The sequence below is a fragment of the Beta vulgaris genome, chromosome 4, assembly GCF_026745355.1.
Source record: "Beta vulgaris subsp. vulgaris cultivar EL10 chromosome 4, EL10.2, whole genome shotgun sequence".
NCBI lineage: Eukaryota > Viridiplantae > Streptophyta > Magnoliopsida > Caryophyllales > Amaranthaceae > Beta > Beta vulgaris.
The window spans coordinates 44,996,198-45,015,739 of NC_079205.1; the positions used below are offsets into that span (position 1 = coordinate 44,996,198).

A 19,542-nucleotide genomic window follows, 5' to 3' on the forward strand; every position below is an offset into this window, starting at 1 on the left:
ATACCCTGCACCCCAGAGGCACCCGGGATTTGAGATGCTTCCCCATTCTTCTTCGCTTGGGCGTTAGCCTCCTGCTCCATTGCGATGCGGCGGTCAAAACTCAGCTTCAACTGCCCCCAGTCCAGAGAAGCATGGGACTCGGTTAGAATAGCCTGAAGATGTTACTTAGTCTCCCGAGCCGCTAGACGGTAGGAAGCAGAAGCCATCTTACCCAAGTAGTTTAACCCCTCTGGAATGGTCTTCCAGTGCTCCATCTACTCGCCTGGACATTCTGAAGTTGAGCCTCGACCCTCTAAAACTTATGACGGGAAGACTTGTGCTTCTTCACCACCTCATCTAACTTGGTCTGAAGCTCTAAATCCTATAAATACGTATTTTAGATCGATACATATATGCTTTTTATTTCCAATTTCAATCATAAAGCTTATGAGCCACAACTTTTAGTAAATAATCATGTCGATAAAATATCCACAACAATATCACTATAATAGAGATGCTTCTTGGTGGGAGTATAAACCTAATGCAAGGGCCAAATGGTATTGGAGGAAGATTTTTTCTGTAAAGGAACAATTAAACAAGTAATGACACAACAAGAATTGAACAAGCAGAGCAGTTACTCTATGAAGAATGTATATAAGAAATTGATTGAAGACCATTTAAAAGTGAATTGGGACTTTGCTGTCTGGAATACGCTTAATTTGCCAAAGCACATGTTTATCATTTGGTTAGCTGTGCAACAGAGAAACTACAGACTACAGCTAAATTAGCTAGACTTGGAATTAACAGCTCTGCACGATGTCTGATTTTTGTGCCACGGAACCAGAGGAGCATCAACATCTTTTCTTTCAGTGCCAATTCAGTATTAGTTGTTTAACCAACATCAAGCAATGGTTACAAATTTCATCTTCTGCAATAGATCTACATCAGCTACTTAAATGGAATCAGCACGACAGGAAATCTAAGTTCAGGAGGAATGTGTATATGGCAGGCGCATCAGCCTTGGTATATTGTATATGGCAGGCAAGAAACGAAGTATATTGAGATCAGTGTGCACCTAACATCAGTATAGTTTGGAACCAAATTAAAAATGTTGTTAGAGCTAAAGTCTTGGTTATAATGCATAGGAAAATCTCTAGGGCGGATTATCTATGGTTTACTAGATTAAATAATTGTTAAGAGGTTATGTAATTTTGCTTGTGTAAAATCTGGTGACTAAATTGTTACTAGCCTTGAGGTTGAGAGGGTCCAACCTAGTTGTTTGCTTCAATTCCCTCTTGATTAGTTTAGTTTGTAATGGTTGTTTTGGAATACAAAATTACTTGCTTAGCAAAAAAAAAAAAAAAACATATTTGGATTTTTTTTTTTTTTTTTTTTTGACATCGAGAAAATTTGCATTAATTAAAATTGAAAGTACAACCTAATACTAGTACAACTAAAAAGAAGACAAAGCCAAGGAAACTAGAAGAGTTTCATTTGCTATTACAGACTCGATGAAATAAAAACAAACTATTACATATTCAGACCAACTTAGACTAATCTTGAACGATGGTAAGAGGATTTGGGTCAAAGGTCTTGATGCAACAGACCTAGAATGAGAGGAAACCTGTTGAAGGACAATACCAAAACGATCTTCAAAAGTAGATTGCTGCAACTCAACTAGTAGCTCCCAACGTCTACTAGCCACACAATCCCAAGGTTCTTGAACATAAACACCTTCCTGGGATTCTACTGATGAAAGTAACCAAGAAATCACCTCCTTTGGTGAATTCTGACCCTTATACAAGGGTAACCAGAGTTTAGTCTCGCAAGACTTAAACTCGAAATGCGTGGAGGACATAACTTGCTCCAAATTAAATTGGAGGGCCTCCCACAAGATGCATTTGTTATGTGTGATTACTCCAAAGGTCATCACTAGAAATTTGGGTGACTTATGTTGAAACAAAACACCCAATCGACGGATCCAAAGACCTGTCATTGCAATCTCAACCCTAGAAGATCTAACCACAACAGGAATTAAAGGAACATCACCTCTCATCTTACCCAATACTTCACCCCCTATAGATGCATAACTAAACCTGTATAACCCTAAATTAAAACGGAAAGAAAGAACATAAACAAGATACCCAAAAGAGGACAACAACAAAGACATAATGCCACACCAAAACCAGCACCATAGAAACGGCAAAAACTGCATGATATCTTCAGGGGCCATCGATGGAGTCCTGAATGAACCAACAAACTGACAACTAACACTAGAGGGGGACGGGGAAGGGAACACTAACACTAATTCTCAAAACAGAGCAGGGGAACGGGGAGGGGAACCTAAACTAACCACTTTTGAAAACTGAACGGGGGAGCGGGGAAGGGGAAACTTAATCCTAACTGCAATCTCAGAACTAGGGGGAATGGGGAGGGGGAACTGACCCTAAAACTATGATACTTAGGGAGGACTCACGGCCTAGAGGGAACCTTGGTGGGCAACTTGACGTGGAGAAAGGAAATTTAACTCGACACAGTGACGGGAAAGCTTTGACGAGAAAGCGGGAGAGGGAGGGGAACGGCGACGGGGAACACGGTGGAGGCCACAAACTGAGACGAAAGAGGGGAGACGGACTGACCCGAACGGACGACGGGGGAACCAGCGAATGGAAAACAACACTCTGAAAACCTTTAAACTAAAACCTAAAAAACTAACAGTTGGAAGAGGGTTGAAGCAGGCTCGCCGGCGGCTAAGAGAGCGGCGCGCGCTCAGCCAGCCACCAGCGAGCCGGCTCGAGGCGGCGTGAAGAGGAAGTTTTTTGTTGGGTTAGGGTTTCGGGTATTCTGGAGAGAGAAGAAAGTACTATTTTTGATATTGTCGCATTTATCCATATTTGGATTTATACAAACCTAAATAGTTGTATCACCTTAAAGGAATAATTCAGTATAAGGAATTTTGTAGTCTTTTTTTTTCCCCCAATGATGCATACGTTTTAGTGTTCATATTTTTTATATGGGGGTGCAAAGATATAATAAACATTATTTTTCCTTATTCACAAGCTTTATATAATTAGCTATTAATACATTAACTATGAATGGGGGAGCTTCTCCCCTACATTATCTCAGTTCAACTAATAACCTCGAGCCACATTCTACTTCCTCCACCAAATTTCTATTATGCCTGATAATTAACACATTCTACTTCATCCACCAAATTTCTATTATAAATTTCTATTATGCCTGACAATCAACACATTCTTTCTCACATAGATAACAAACAAACATAATACTATATTTCTTTTTATTTTATAAGTAACAATGTAGAGAATAATTTCAAACTATCTCAAGTGAAATTCATATAGAGTAACAATGGCACCATTCAACTATATTTCACAAATAAAATAATATTTAAAATCTGAATTTCATATAGTGTAACAATGGCACCAACATCAACAAATAAATTAAAGATATCAATTAAGGATATCTTTAACTTTTCAAATTGAAGACTGAATTCTCATTATCATTATAGTCCATTATAAAAGTGAAGGATTACAAAAAAAAAGCCATGAAGGAGAGGATCGAAAGAAGTTTGAACTCAAAAGCCAAATATAAGAACAAATTTGTAAAATTCAACGAATTAAAGGAGTAGAATTTCAAATTACCTAACCAGGCGAAGTGAATTAATGCAATTGAAGGAAATTTGAGAAAATTTTGGTCACCAAAAAGTACTACTTTCTCCGTAACAAAAAAACACAACAATTTCCATTTTTGATTGCAACACAAAAAAGCACAGTTGAAAACTTTCTATTTTAGGTATTTTCTGCCATAATTACAAAAATACCATTACTTAATTACATAATAATCTAATTAAAAGATCCTAAATTATGATTATAATTTAACCACAAATTAATGAAAGTTAATAATTTCCACCAATTCCTCACCCAATTACTCCAAATTCAACCTATATTCATTTATCGCCACCCATGACCACATTTAATCCAAAATCATCCACCGCGTTTGACCCTAATCAACACCACCACAAAACCCTAAACACCACCACCAAAATCCTAACTATCGCAAAACCTCGCAATGAACCATTAGAAGCATTGTATTTCGTGGATTGGGTGTATAACTACTTGGGGGGTTAGGGGTCGATGTTTGATTTAGAATTCTAGGGTTGGGGGTTTATTGTTAGGGTTTCGAAGGTGGTGGTGGGCGAATCGTGGCTGCTGCGATTTGCTTGAGTTCGAAGGTGGTGGTGGGTGAATCGTGGCTGCTGCGATTTGCTTGAGTTCGAAGGTGGTACTTGCAATTTACTTGGGTTAGCGAGATTTGGGGTGTTTTTTAGGGTTTCGATTTCCTTGGGTTCCATTTCAAAGGGGTTTTTCTTTCAACATTTGCTTGGCTTCGATTATTGCAGTTTTTCCGGTTTGATTTTCTTGATTATTTTTCTAGGTTATTGTGGTTAATTTTTTTGAGCTCTTCTTTGCGATAATTGCGGTTCAATTTTATGCGTTCGATTGTTGCAGTTTCTTGATTTGATTTTATGGTTGTTGTGGTTGTAGCCGCAATTGCAAATGTGGTTGTTGTGGTGGTAGCCGCAATTGCAAATGTGGTTGTTGTGCTGGTCAATGTCGCAGTGGTGAAGGTGGTGATTCTGGTGGCAGTGGTGAAGGTGGTGTAGTGGTGGTCGTGGTGGAAATAGTGAAGGTTGTCTGATGGTGCCAGTGGTGGTTGGTTCAGTGGCCAGTTTTACCTCATTTTCTCTCTCCTCGCAAGGCTAATCATACCCCTAATACTCTAGTCATACCTAACACTGTATTAAGAAAAACTCCCTAGGAGCTTGTGCCTTCCATAATTGTTGCAATTAATGTGTTACAGAGCAAGTAAATTTTTTTTTTGTTTTTTACTTTTTCCACCAAAAAGTGCTTTTTTTCACTTCGCCTCCTATTTTATACTTTCTCCGTTTCAAAATATATTTGACTTTTGCATTATTCTCACTATCTCGTTATTGTGTTTTATGATTTTTACGTAAGAAAAAATATAGTCATGTGCGATCTTGTTAAATTCTTCTCGATATATATATACTTTCAGAATATCGACTTTATAATAATTTTTACATGTATGAAATTAGAGATATTGATAGACAGTTCTGGATTGACAATCGTACCCAGAGAAGTGTGCCAAGTATTGTTTAATAAAGGAAGTAATAAATGGGTAAAAAAGTACCCTTCAAAAAGTTTGGAAGTAACATTGCCTAAAATCTTGTGCAAAACACATGTAGCAATTTAAAAGAAACGAATGGAGTATTATGTTGTCCCAGATTCTTTCATGCACTAGCTAGATGCTCCGATAATTACGAGTTTGGTAGGCTGGCTACTATTTTTAGATCTACACACCATTAGCCATGAAGAGGCGTGTGAGATGCCAAAATGACATTTCATACAAAAAGAAAAAAAAATTGGTACCAAAATTATGTCAAAGTGGTACCAAAATAAAATTATAGTACCAATATGTAACCTTGGTATATCAAACTGAAAGTTGGTACCAAAATAGAGTTGGTACCAAAGTACTCTATTTTGGTACCACTTTGACTTCCCTTTTGTACCAAAAAAATTGTCTTTTGTGTGAGATGCCATTTTGGGATCTCAGACACCAATACTTTCTCGCCATGAGTAACCTACGATAGGCTTATAAGTACTTTATCCGTTTTTTAATAAATATATCATTTTTACTTTTTGATTGTATAATTATTGATTTTGCCATTTTTAATTACAATCAATGATACCATTTTAATTGTTATTGTTTTGATCAATATATATATTGCAAAATATTTTTTTAAAAAGTAATTTTTTATAGTACCAATTTAAAGAAATTAATGGTCAAAATTATTTTATCAAGTGAGTCTAGTCAATATAATGTATATGCTATATGGAGCTTTCTTTTTCCGCTTATATGTTTTAAAAATATGAAAGGGTAGATATTCACTTTCGCTTCCTAATATTTGAGGAGTCAGTCACGAGCTATAACCTTGTCTAATTCGAATGAATCTTATTTGAATCAACTCCAATCATGCAAAATAAAGAAATCTACCTCAAGGATGTGACCCAAGAACTTACCCCCAAGTCTCATGTCAAAAAAAAAAAAAACTCTTTAGAGAAATAAAGTAGTGAGATGGTGGGGGATGCTTTGAAATAATGGTAAACTTTAGGCACATGACTTATGTAGATGTTGTTCCGTATTTCTATCGAGATGGTTTATGATATTGATTGAAATCTTTACCACTATTAGGGGGTATTTTTGTAGTTTCATGTTATTGGCCTTCTAACTTCTAAGGATACAAGCTTAATTATTTAAAGATTGATTTTTGGTAAGCCTACGTTTGTTTGTATGTTTTCACTCATTATTAGTAAAAGTTAAATTATTTCTAGCCGTTTGATATTAAATTTATCAAATTCGATGTATTAGAAGATTAGATATGGAGTAGTATTATTCAGATAAAAACAATGGGAAACTGATTTAGAGTCATAGACATTTAGTGTTTTGAGCACAAAGCATTGGATCTTGTGAAAAATATCAATTGTCGTACAACTTTAACTTTATAGTAGTGACTAGTGAGTAGACATAGTATGCAGAAGATTAGATATGGAGTAGTATTATTCAGATAAAAAGAATGGGTGATCAATAATTTAGTGTTTGAGCACAAAAGCGTTGAATATTGTCCTCGATCGTCATGAAGTTTGTAATGTTGATTCAACTTGAGTACTTGACTAGTTGACTATACTGTATCGATTTTATCTTGAATAGCACAGTCTCAATAGATCTGGAAAATTTAGCTTTTTAGTCATTTATTCAATTACTCCAATACTATAATATACCCCAATAATTTTTCTTAAAAATTTTAAAATTAATTAGTTGAAGTTACTTTTTTTTTTTTTTGAATAGTAAAATTAATTCATTAATTAAAAGTCATACGACATCTACATAAGCAATCGAATCAAACAAATACATAAGTTGAATCAAACAAAAATTTCCTTCATAAAAACTACGATCGTCAAACAAATCTTGCAATGTGGAACATCTCCTGCTTATATCGCTGGAAAATACAGCCTTGTTGGAGAGACAATCTAACGATCCCTTGTAGTCGTGAGGATGATTTTCGTCGGATTCATCTGACCGTATTCGAAAAATTGATAACCTTTGTGATCCCGCATAATTCTTCACCAACAAAATAATTTCACGGCAATCCATTAGATCTAGTATCCCGGATTGTAACCTATAGAAATTCCCCCTCTAAAAGAGGAGAAAAACCCTGTCTTTCGAAGGAGGTCAAAAACCTTGTCTTTCGAAGGAGATCGAAAAACCTTTTCTTACGAAGGAGATCGAAAACCCTGTCTTTCGAGGGAGCAATCGTTATTGGAAACCTAAAAACAAATAAAAAAGCAAAAGTGAGGGCTTTCCAACGGTAAAAACCGATGGAAGCCCCTTTAAAAATCAACAATGGAGCTAGGGTTTTTGAAAGTAGAGGGGAGAGAGGAGAGAGGTGAGTAGTTGAAGTTACTTAAAAATAAGAACACGGAGAATGGTTCCATCCATAAGTTTCATATTTAACTCTTTCAAAATCGGATATCGTATCACCATTAGAAGGCTATTCTTTGACAATCATTGGATTATTGACAGTACTATATTGGTTGATTCTTGACAAAATTGCTTTTTGTCTCGAAACACGAAAGTCTATGGGACTTGTCCTATCTCATAGTGGTCCAAGGCCCAAATTATTCAAAGCCCCCACATTTTGACTGGCTGAAGTTGCTCACACCAAGGCTTAAACCTTGGTCCCATCTATGAAAGATGGAGCAAGACACCATAAATCTGTTACTCACTTGGTGCCCAAATGACAATTAATGGCATTGGTGCAAGTCAATGAATCCAATATAAATAGACCTTGAAGTCGCCAACATCATCAGTGCAATGCATAATAGTAGCATCCAAATCACATACTATTTGCAATGAATATGCTTTCTTATCTGATCCTAGTACTTGCGTTGATAGCCAGTAGATCATTTTGCTTTCCACAAACTAGTTTCGCAACAAAACTGATAGGAATGGCAGCGTTGGAAGCAAAATTTCCTACCGAAACATTTGCTAGAAAGTTGCAGGTAGTGTCACCAGCCAGGAAGAAAAGAGGAAGAAGGCCAAGGGCTCCGCCATCTCCGACAGCTAATCCTATCGAGTCACCTGTCGTTCCCAGCCCAAAGCCACCACCAGGTTCATTTCCGCCTCTACCAGCTCCATTTCCACCTCCACCGCCATGCCATCATTAAAATTAAAATATGATACAAGCAAAATTTATTTTATAAAGTTCTTTTAGTCGCATTATGTAACCGACCTGTTCTCATCTAACCAATATAAATTTAGATCTTAATAGATTGGTTGTACTTCCTCCGTTTCAAAATAGATGGGACATTGTCTATTTTGGGGTGTTTCAAAATAGATGATACATTGTTATTTTTTTCCTTATTTAGTAATTTTTGCCTTACAATTTTACCATTTTACCCTTACTAACTTGTGTTATGTTCTTTAATCTACATCTAATAATCTGATTAATCATAACCTAAAACTAATGATTCCCACCATTTTTTATGACCCACCAACTACCCCAATTGAATTCCCACCCCACCTCTTCATCTAACCTAGGGTTCTTCATCATCATTCATCTCCCTCATAACTGCTCATCTCCCTCATAACTGCTCATCTCCCTCTCCCTCATAACTGCTCATCTCTCTATAAGTTTTTCAGATTTACTCTCTCTCCCCTCATAGCTTCGTCTTCAGATCTTCTTTCTCTCTCTCCTCATCTTCGTTTTTCTTTCTGTTCTTCGCAATTTTGCTTCAAAATCATTTTCTCTCTCCTAAAAAATGGTTTGTGATATCAATTTGGAACCTTTGATTGATGCGCATTTTGAAACTACGGATGAGGGAGAGGCGACGTTCATAATTGACGTCATTCGATCAATTGAAAATGGTTCTCCTTGGCCCCGTAGACTTTACGATTCAAGGGCTGCTTCAAAGTGTATGGGTCCAACTACTTGCAAAGCTTTGGGTGTTGTTCTTGAGGAAATCAAGGACATGAAGGAACCTTGGTTTCCTGATGATTTATTTAGTGAGTCCTCTGAAGAAGAAGAAATTATAGATCTGGTGAGTTCCGAGGAAGATGTGAAAGAAAAAGTGATTTTCAAAACTCCCACTTTACCCCCACTCTCTGTCTCAAAAAAACCTAATTCTGAACGCGTTACTGTTTGTGCTCTTCCTTGTATGGGTTCTGAGATGAATTACTATTCATACAACCGAAAAGGAAAGGCTAAGGTGGGTTCTTTTAAAGAAAGTGGTGGTAGTGGGAGTAAATCGGTCATGAAATCTGGTTCAAAGAGGAAGGGGATAGTGATTGGTGGTACAGATTTAAACAAAAATTACAGTAATGGAGGTTTGACTACTGTCCCATTGTTTTCCTTATTTACTTGCGTTTTTTTTGCATGTTAATATTTTCTGTTGTTGGTTTGTGTTCTTCTATTTTAATGGTTATGTATATTTGCCTTGTGTTGGTGATCTTGAATCTGATTGGTGATGTTGAATGTTTCTGTTGGTGATGTTCAATGTTTGGCTTGCTGTTGGATAAGCTTGGATTGTGTTTGATGCTTGTGTTCTTGGGAGCTGTTGTTTGTGTTGGCTGATTATTGGTTATGTTGAGCTTGACCTAGAGTTTAAGGGTGATGTCAAATTGATGAATGATGACTTATGAATATAGAAAGCACTTTTGTTGTGGATTGGTTTGTTGTTGTATATTGAGTCCCCCTGTTTTTAAAATCACTCCCTAATCCATATGATGAAGGACTCACCAAAAACTTGAAGTGAGTCAATGATTTGCTCGGCATTGTGCCTTGAGGTGTTCATGATTTGAACTCCTTCATAAGTTAAAAGTCTCCCTGATGGATTGTAGAAGGTCAAATGATGTCTTTACATGAGTAATTGTGATTGTGGTTCTTTGCTAATTCATAGGTATGCCTCGGTCCCTAAAACTATAAAAAACAATAACAATGGTGTAAATAAGAAAAATAACTGTAAATAGAATAAGCATAATCATTGATATAAACTGCATTTACAAACCTACATTCCTCCACTACATGTACATAATTTAGGTTTGGTGTGCAGTTTAACAAAAGTTCCTACTTCAATGGCATTGTTATGTATTTACCAAGTAAAACATGTTCTTTGCAAAAACTATATTCTTCCCAAAATTCACCCACTTTTAATGTACTTCCAAAAAACTGTTATCTTCACAAAAAAATGCACACATACCATTCATTTTAGTCTTCATCAATGACCCCCTCACTGTCAAAGAACTCAAGTTGTTCACTTTCATTTGGTAACTTCTCATTCAAATAGTGCACAGCTTCATCCACAATAACTTGATCACATTTGACAGTTTTTGGGAGAAGACCCAACCTTTCTAATCTTGCCTTCCCATGATGAGGGTATTGTTTAATTATTACCTCCTCTAACCTGTAGAATCTCAACCATAATCCACTGTAATTGTAACCATGTGTATTTCATAACACTAGGATCAAATCTGTCATATGCATCTTGCACATTTGCTATGAGCTCATCTATGTTCTTAGGAAATGTTTGATACATTAAAGCTTGTATGGCTCTAAAAAAACCTAAATCAAGAACATTTAAATCTGGGGAGTGAGGTGGCTGTTGAATGAACATGATGTTGAACCCATTTGAGTTGCTGCTGCCTTGAATGCCTCATCATTTCCTTGTATGTGAGGCCTAGCATTGTCCTGTTGGATGAATATATCCTTGGACATACCAGCAGGCCACTTACTCATTATAGATGGCAGTACATTCTGTATAATCATGTCTCTGATGACCTTCTGAGTGATCCTCTCAACAGCCTTTGTTTCAATAGTGCCCTTATCTCTGTTTTTGGTAGTGTATTTTGCTGCCACCCTTTCTACAAAAGGAAAGATGCCAAACTTGCCATCATGAATGAGATTACCTTGAGCATCATACATTGGTTTTGATACTACCCCCATAAACATAGCTTTAATTTTGAATCTCTTTGATTGGCAACATCTATATGCACTAGTACAGAATATACGATTTGCGTCCCCTGATTTGCGTCGCACATACACAGAAACGACGCACAGTTGGGATTTGCGTCGCATGTGGGAGGAGTGCGACACACAACATGGCCCATTTGCGTCGCACCTGCTTTACATGTGTTGCAAAAGCCAAATGTGCGTCAGATACCTGACTCATGCGACGCAAATCAGATACCTAATTTGTATCGCACCTATTGGATGTGCGACGCACATAGGCCATGAGGCCCACTACTTAAATTCATAAACCCTAACGCGTCCTCATACACGCCCTCTCTCTCTCTCTTCAATTCTCATCTCAGCACCCTGTCCTCATACACGCCCTCTCTCTCTCTCTTCAATTCTCATCTCTACCTCTCTCTCTATCTCTCTCTCCTCAACCGCTTCTCTCCAAACATCTCAAGCACTAAACGACGCACATCACAACTTTTCCGGCCTTCTCACATTCCTTTTCAAACATCTCAAGCACCAAACAAAGCAAATGCAGGGACGCAACCGATTCTCATCGCCGCTTCAAACTCTCAAATTCTCCTCTTCCTAGACGCGGATTCTCATCATATTGGACGTTTTCCGGCGAACTAAACGGTTTTACAGGTTCGAAGTTTTCCGGCGAATCACATCTCTTGCTTTGACAGGTTCGAAGTTGTTTCAATGTTTAAATCTGATATGTTTTTTCATTTTTAGATCTGATTTTCTTTTTAGTTTTCAAATCAGAAAATTCGTTTTTCATATTCAGATCTGAAAAACTAAAAATTTAGTTCATGCAACTGAAAATTAAAAACTCTGATCCTTTCGTATTTAGTTTTATTTTTTATATCTATTTTTTTTTTGTTTATTTTTTGGTATTTTTAGGGTTTATTTTCTGATTTAGAATTTATTTGTGTTCACAGATTCGATTTTTTTAATTTTTTTATTTATGATTTTTTTGTGTACCCTTTTATAGATCTGAAAGTGACTGAAATACTTTGGCTTTCTTTCCCCATTCTCCATCTCCAACAGGTTCGAATAATTCTTTAACTTTTTTCTGTTTTTTTTTGTTTACACTTTTCTAGATCTGAAAGATAATGGCGTTTTTTATTTTTTATATCTGATTTTTAACAAAGAGCGATTGACGATGAAGATTGAAGACTGTTATTTATTTTTTTCGGATCTATGTAAAAGTTGTAATAAATTGTAATTATGTGTTAGATCTAATTTTTTTTGTTTCAAATTGTATAATAATAAAACGGTTTCAACAAGGGTGTTAGATCTAATTTTTTTGGTTTCAAATTGTAAAAGCTGGCGTTCTTTTCTTTATTTCTTTCTTTTGGCCTAGTTCCAAAAATATTTTTTTTTTATTAAAATAGTAATTTGCGTCGCACATAGCCTGTTGTGCGACGCAAATCAATAATGTGCGTCGCACCCTCGGCAATGTGCGACGCACATTATCTCTGCATTACAATGAATTGGGCTGGGATAGCCATCTGCGTCGCACCGTATACGAGGTGCGACACAAATAGGCGAAAATGTGCGTCGGATCTGCATTCGACGCAGTCCATTGATAGTCATTTGCGTCGAGGCCTTTGGCGTCGGACCCATGTCCGACGCAAATAGGCGCCTCACATCCGACGCAAATCGCCTATTTTGTACTAGTGATGGATCATCTTCTCTTGGCAATAAATAAAATCTCCTTGTATCTGGGTTCAAATAGAACCATTTCTCATCAATGTGTATGATGTTCTCCATGTGTATAAACTCTGCTTGTACAGTGGGTGTGCCAGGTAGAATGTGGGATAGCACCCACTTCATCCTCTCCAATTTGTGAGTCTCTGTCAAACTTGGATGGTTACTACTTGTATGGCTTCTGAGCTTCCCCTTCTTAGCAGTCTATAAATTGCTGAAGGAGACACTTTGAGTGCCCCAGCAAAGCATCTAACTGAAGTGCGTAAATTCAGTGGCACTGATTGGAGAAACTCCTCACTATATTCCATTGATTTCCTCCCCACAGTTCCCTTTTTCCTTGACCTGACATCAATGACATCACCCGTAACTCTTTGATTGCATGCTCTTTTCCATAATCTCTCTATTGTGTGTCTTGAAACACCATACTTATCTGCTGTCTTCTTCAATGCACCATATGGTAATACTCCGTTCTCTTCCATAATTAACAATTCATCTACAGCTTTCCTTCTCTTTTCATGCTTCATCTCAGGTTTAATTTTTTTGTTTTGGTCTTGTGCAGCAGATTCTGGTTCAGAGGAGATTTGACTGTTGAAGTTGGGCACAATCTCATCAAGTAGTTGTAGATAGTACTCATCCAAGTCATCTTCATCAACAACAGCATTGTACAAACTGACTTGTGCTGCATCCATTTTGTCCAGATGCAGCAAATGATGACAAGATTAACAAACTGACTTTTTTTGCCTTAGAATTCTGTTGCTTAATCTAGTGTTGCGTGTGTGCAGTGAATGTGTAGGAGAGAATGTATGTTCTCCTTAATTACATTTTGGTTGGTAGGAACACTAATTTTTTTGGGGAATGTTTGTAACCCTTAAATAGGGAAAACAAAAATCTGCTAGTAAACTTAAGTTAAATTTTAAGTGGTTTCAAATTTGAGAGGGAACTTTAAATTTTCTGTTTTGGTTGTAGTGTATTAATGTGTAAAAGGTTAATGTACTTCCAAAAATATGGAGGGAAAAAAAAAGTGGTCCCCTTTGTTCCAAAAGAGCTGGCGGCAAAACAGCAAGTGGTCCCCAACCTTTTATTTTCTCCCTCCTTTTCACATGGGACCACTACATTTAATCTACCTCCCTTAAACATACTTATGAAATTTTGCCTAGGAGTCCGTTTTAATCACAATGTCCCATCTATTTTGAAACGGAGGAAGTATTATATTTGGTTGGAACTTGGAACCCCCAACTAATGTTACTCTTATGTTGAAGGATCATAATAGTTTCTATTCTTAATTATGAATTACATTCATTTCTAAAAAAGTGTAATAGTTTGACTTTCATGCTTGTAAGTTGTAACACATAAATTTGATTATTAATATCTCTAATTATGTATTTGTATAAGTTATAAAAAGTTGATATAATGAAAGTATTCATGAAGCAAATTCAACAATATTTTATATGGCCATTTTTGTATTTATATATTACAAAAAAAAAAAGGTCAAAGTAAGATGTGTAAATAGTGCAAAAGTCGAAATATGGCACTTAAAAAGGAATCAGAGGAAACATTAATTTTTATGAGGTCAAAGTGGCATCAACAATACCAACTATTTGTTGGGTGCGAATAACACCGCTAACTTTGACCAATAGTCAAGAGTTTACCAACTTTTGACATGGGTAAAACAAGTGTCATAAATGACACAGGCGACAGAAGATTCTGCCGAAGCTGGGGAATCTTCGACAGATAGAAATTTCAATGTGATTTTATAATATGTTTTGCACCCATAACAAGGATTGGTGATGTTCTGGCTACCAGTTTAAAGCTGGTGGTGCTCGTGACACTCAACTTCATATTTCTTTCATGAAACCAATTTTGCATGACATATTTTTTTTATCTATCGCTCTTTTTTTAATCCTTCTCTCTATTTTTAATTTCTTCCAGTTTCGCCAAAAAATTGTGATAAAATTAATTTTTTATCTCCATCTACCCCCACAAGCTACTATGGTAGTTTTTGTGTTATCTACCTTATGTTAGTGGTCTTCTTCTTCCAAGCATAGTTAAAAGTTAGTCACCCTTTTTATCTTTTCCTATTGAGGGAGTTATAATTAATTTTAGTTTAATTATGGGTTTGTTTTTCTTATTTAATTTTGCACTTTTATCTTTGTTTTTTTTTTTTTTGTTATGCAAATGAGGCAAAGCCAAGAATAGAAAAAATAAAGGAAAAACAAACTAAACAAGCAAGCTAATAAGAAATCATACGTGGGAGTGCAATCCCACGAGCATCCTCAACTATAATTCTATGAAGATCGAGAGGAGCTTCTTCAAACAACTGAATTGCATGATGTTGTTCCACGCCTCGGTTAGCCAACCAATCAGCAGCTCGGTTGCCTTCTCGATAGATGTGGATTACCTTATCTCTCCAATCTTCCTTATTTAGTGAATCAACACATTTTTTAGTGAGATGGGAACATCCACCAATGCTACTACTTCCAGCATTAATAGCTTGCACACATGCTTGATTATCAAGTTGCACAATAAGATGGCTTATTTGGAGATTCCTAGCTAGCTCGAGCCCACGTAGGAGCGCTAAAACCTCAGCACGAAAAGCATGGCAGCTACCAAAATTCAAGGCTATGGCAGAGATGAAAATACCACAATTATTCCGTATGATTGCTCCCCCTCCAGCTTCACCGGGAGAGCCTCAAGCAGCTCCATCGGTATTTAGTACATTCCACCCAAATGAGGGCTATGCCAAGTGATAAACTCTTCCCGGTACCTCTTTATCGAATGGTCTTCAACCCCATTCATCTTGGATAACTTTCCAAGTTTCATCAAACCTTACTTTGAAGAAGGCTATGAGATCCAAGGGGATTTCATTTCTACGATTAAACATAGTCATGTTACGCCAACGCCACAGCCACCAGGCAGTGATGGCGAAGAGGGTCGGCCAATTCTCAATACTTTCAAATTCTAAATTGTTGCGCAGCCATTCTTGTTGCCCTCCTTAGTAAAAATTGGGTAAGTTTGCAAATCCTTCTAATTTCCTCCAAACACTCTTGGTTGTTGGGCAGTCACGAAGAATGTGGAGGGTAGTCTCATCTTCCCCACCCCATATGAAGCATTTGGGGTCATTTGTAAGTTTATGTTTGAAGCTATTCAAATTCCACAATAATCGATCATGGCAGACCAACCATAGAAATACTCTAACACGCTGATGCAATGGAGCCCTCCAAACCAAATCCCATATATCATCCTCAACACCATTAACCTCCTTTCTGATGATTTGCAAAGTAGACTTGATCGAGAACTTGTCTATAGTGCTTGCACCCTAATAGAGAAGATCCTCCACATCCGGATCATCGAACACTTCGTGGGTATGAAAGATTTTAGCGTAGTTTGGTCAAGGTAGGGTACAAATAGGTCCCAACGCCAACCCCCCTGCGGCTCCCACATCTCCTCCACAGTAGCCCCAATAATTTCAGGTGGAGGGGGCTGTGTAACTTGATCAAGAAGAGCTTGGTTGCCAAGCCACTTATGATCCCAGAATAAGGTTTTAGTACCATTACTAACAGCCACACGGAGTCCTTCACAAAGAAACCCAACAATGGAGTTTAAATTCAACTAATGATTTTTATACACCCAAAAATCTAACCTTAATTGAAAACTTTAATTCAAATCAAACCCACCCAAAAATACAATTTTTCATCAAAATCAACCCACCCAATTCGTAGAAATTAAACCCCAACAATGGCTATAAATAGCCATTGTTGCTCAACCATTACTACCCCCTCACCTTCACAACTCCGCCACTCGCCGGAAATCCACCACCTTCGCCAGAAAAACGCCTCAAAAACCACCCCCAAACCTCTGTTCGCAACCCATACCACACTCTCTCTCCCCTGTTTTGAATCAGCCACCACCCTTCGGTCCTCGCACCACCGAAGCACCACCCTCCTACCCGGGCCATGTTACTCACTCAACTTGTTGGGCCAAAAGTCTGATTTTTGGTTTCAATTAAAACTAATATACAATATTCATCAAGTTATTAAACTTAATAGACTAATTAATTAGGTTACATCTTTGGTTAATTTTTCTAATCAAGCAATAAGAACTGAGCTAATTTAGTTAATTATCACCAATGGTTCACCTTATTTTTGTAATACAAAATTCGTTAGATTTACTTAAGTTGTATATATATTATATTATAAACTTATGACAACTATTTATGATTATATTAGATAAACGTATAATATTACTAATTAATGAGTGACCTTAGTAATAACATCACTTAGCAATAATAAAAGTATTAATAATAACTAAAGGTTAGTTGTTAAAATAAATCGAATATTTATACTTTTGTTGAGTCATTTCATGGTTAGATTAAACGGAAAGGATATTACAGTCTCCCCCGACTTTCAAGGTTATTAAGCAGAAAAAGAGGTAACATCTATTGCTAACACTCACAATCCCCTTCGAAATGTGTTCGTGAAATGATGTTTATAATTATGTTAAGGATTTTGCGACGTGATTCTTATATAGATTGTGGGATTAAATTGTTTTCGAATGAGTTTCGTAAATGATGATCTTATGAGTTATTAATGCTCAAGTATGATTCATGCGAGATCTATGGCTTATGCCAATGAATGCAAAACAAACGAAACATGATAAATAAAAGTGAAAGAGGTCTGGCAATATAATGTTACGCTTATCTACTTTATGGTCGTGCTTGTACCTTTGCACTCGCCGTACACCCGAAAAGGGAGTCGTGCTCCTTTAGGGGTACCACATGTTATGTTACTACTCTATTTTGGTGCAAGCGGTGTATCCAAAAAGGGAGCTGGGCTCCTTCAGGATCATCGCATGGTGGGAGACGTCCCACATGTCTATACTCGCTAGTTACCAAGCTAAAAGATGAAAAGATAATGGGAACTTATGAAGTTTCAAGATGCTACTTAAAAATTGCTCACCTTGTTATTATTTCATTATTGATTTCTAATGTGTTTTACTATATTCTCTTCTCCCTGTTTGTAAACAAAATGAATTGAAATGAATTTACGTTGTTAGAGTAGTATGTTACTAAGCTTCGGCTCACGATTTTGATTTTAGGTACTGATGAAGGTGACGGGATGGCGTAGAAGTGAGGATGGTCAAATACTTTACATTTATGAAAAACTATATCGGTTATGTAATCTAAATTTATGATCACTAAAGTACGAACTTAGTTCAACTATAACTACGTAATTATCTATGCTTAGTTATTTATATTTATATTTGTATAATTAAGATACTTATGAATTTTAATGATTATAATATGTTTAGCGTCATGAACGAATGTTTGCCTTGTATTGTCTCGAACGAAAAATTACGACAGTAGGGTACCGACCATCTAAGCTCCGCTGGTGACGATGGATTAATTAACTTAAAAATGATGTTTAGAGGTTGGGGCGTTACAAAGCATCCTAGAGATAAGTTTCCTATTAGCATTAATAAAGCTTCTCGCATATTTGACAAAATTCATTTTGATCTATGGGGCTCTTACCGGCATTTGTCCTCTTGTGGTGCTCGCTATTTCTGAACTATTGTAGATGATTTCTCTAGAGCTGTTTGGATTCATTTAATAGAAGATAAAACAGAAACTTTTCGTATGTTCATGCATTTTGTTGCCATGATTGGTCGTCCATTTTCTTCTACCATTAAAGTTATTCAAAGTGATAATGGCACAGAATTTAACTGCCTCCATGATCATTTCACTACTAGTGACATTCTTTTTCAAACCTCTTGTACGGAAACCCCTCAACAAATTGGTAGGGATGAACGTAAGCATCATCATATTCTAAATGTGAGGTAGGGCCTTATTTTTTCAAGCTAACTTGCCTATCTATTTTTGGGAACAAAGTGTCCTCACTACAACTCACTTTATCAATCGAACCCCTTCTCATTTATTGCATAACAAATCCCCTTTTGAGATTCTTCATGCATCTTTACCTGCTTATGAGACTATTAAAACCTTTGGATATCTCTGTTTTCTCATAATCATAAAACCAAAGATGATAAATTTGCCAGTAGATGTCATAAATGTGTTTTGTGGGGTATCCTTTTGGTAAAAAGGGCTGGAAATTAATTGATCTTGACACTAAGGAATTTTTTGTTTTTCGAGATATTAAATTCTTTGAGGATGTTTTTCCTTTTCTCACTCCTCATGATGTTAATATTGATCCTTACGCTCTTGTTCCTCATTCTGATATTCCTATTCATAACGATTTTGCTTATCTTGAGTATTATGCACCCTCACCTCCTCAAACTAACCTTCCTCCACATGATCTACCCCTCCCTCTTCCCCTGAGACCAAGTCCATTCCTTCTCACCCCTCTCTTGGGCCTGCGTCTGTGGCCCAACCTTCCGCTCCACCAAACCGCACTCTCCCATCTTCTCAAGCCCATGACTCCCAACAATCTCTGGGTAGGGGCTTTCGCAACAAACACCCGTCTGTCTTACTTAAGGATTATGTTACTAATTATGTTGAAGTGGATTGTCCATCCTCCTCTACTGCTCCTTCCTTAGTCTCTTCAGATACTCCTTATCCAATAGCTCATCATATTAATTGTGCAAGTTATTATGTGACATATAGAAAGTTTCTTGTTGCTATTCTAACCCATACAGAACCCAAGTCTTTTAAAGAGGCTATGAAGGATGAAATTAAAGCGATTGAGGACAACGACACTTGGACTTTGGAACCCTTACCTCCTGGT

The 19,542-nt window shown here is 36.9% G+C and overlaps 1 protein-coding gene across 1 annotated transcript; it reads left to right on the plus strand.

Moving 5' to 3' along the window:
* Nucleotides 1-7,728: 7,728 nt before the first annotated feature.
* On the plus strand, nt 7,729-12,990 carry LOC125496997 (uncharacterized). Its single transcript, XM_057394091.1, has 3 exons — nt 7,729-9,462; nt 12,087-12,142; nt 12,892-12,990. Exons 1-3 carry the CDS (start codon nt 8,898-8,900, stop codon nt 12,988-12,990), a joined length of 720 nt encoding a protein of 239 aa, XP_057250074.1. The 5' UTR covers nt 7,729-8,897.
* The last annotated feature ends 6,552 nt before the right edge of the window (nt 12,991-19,542 follow it).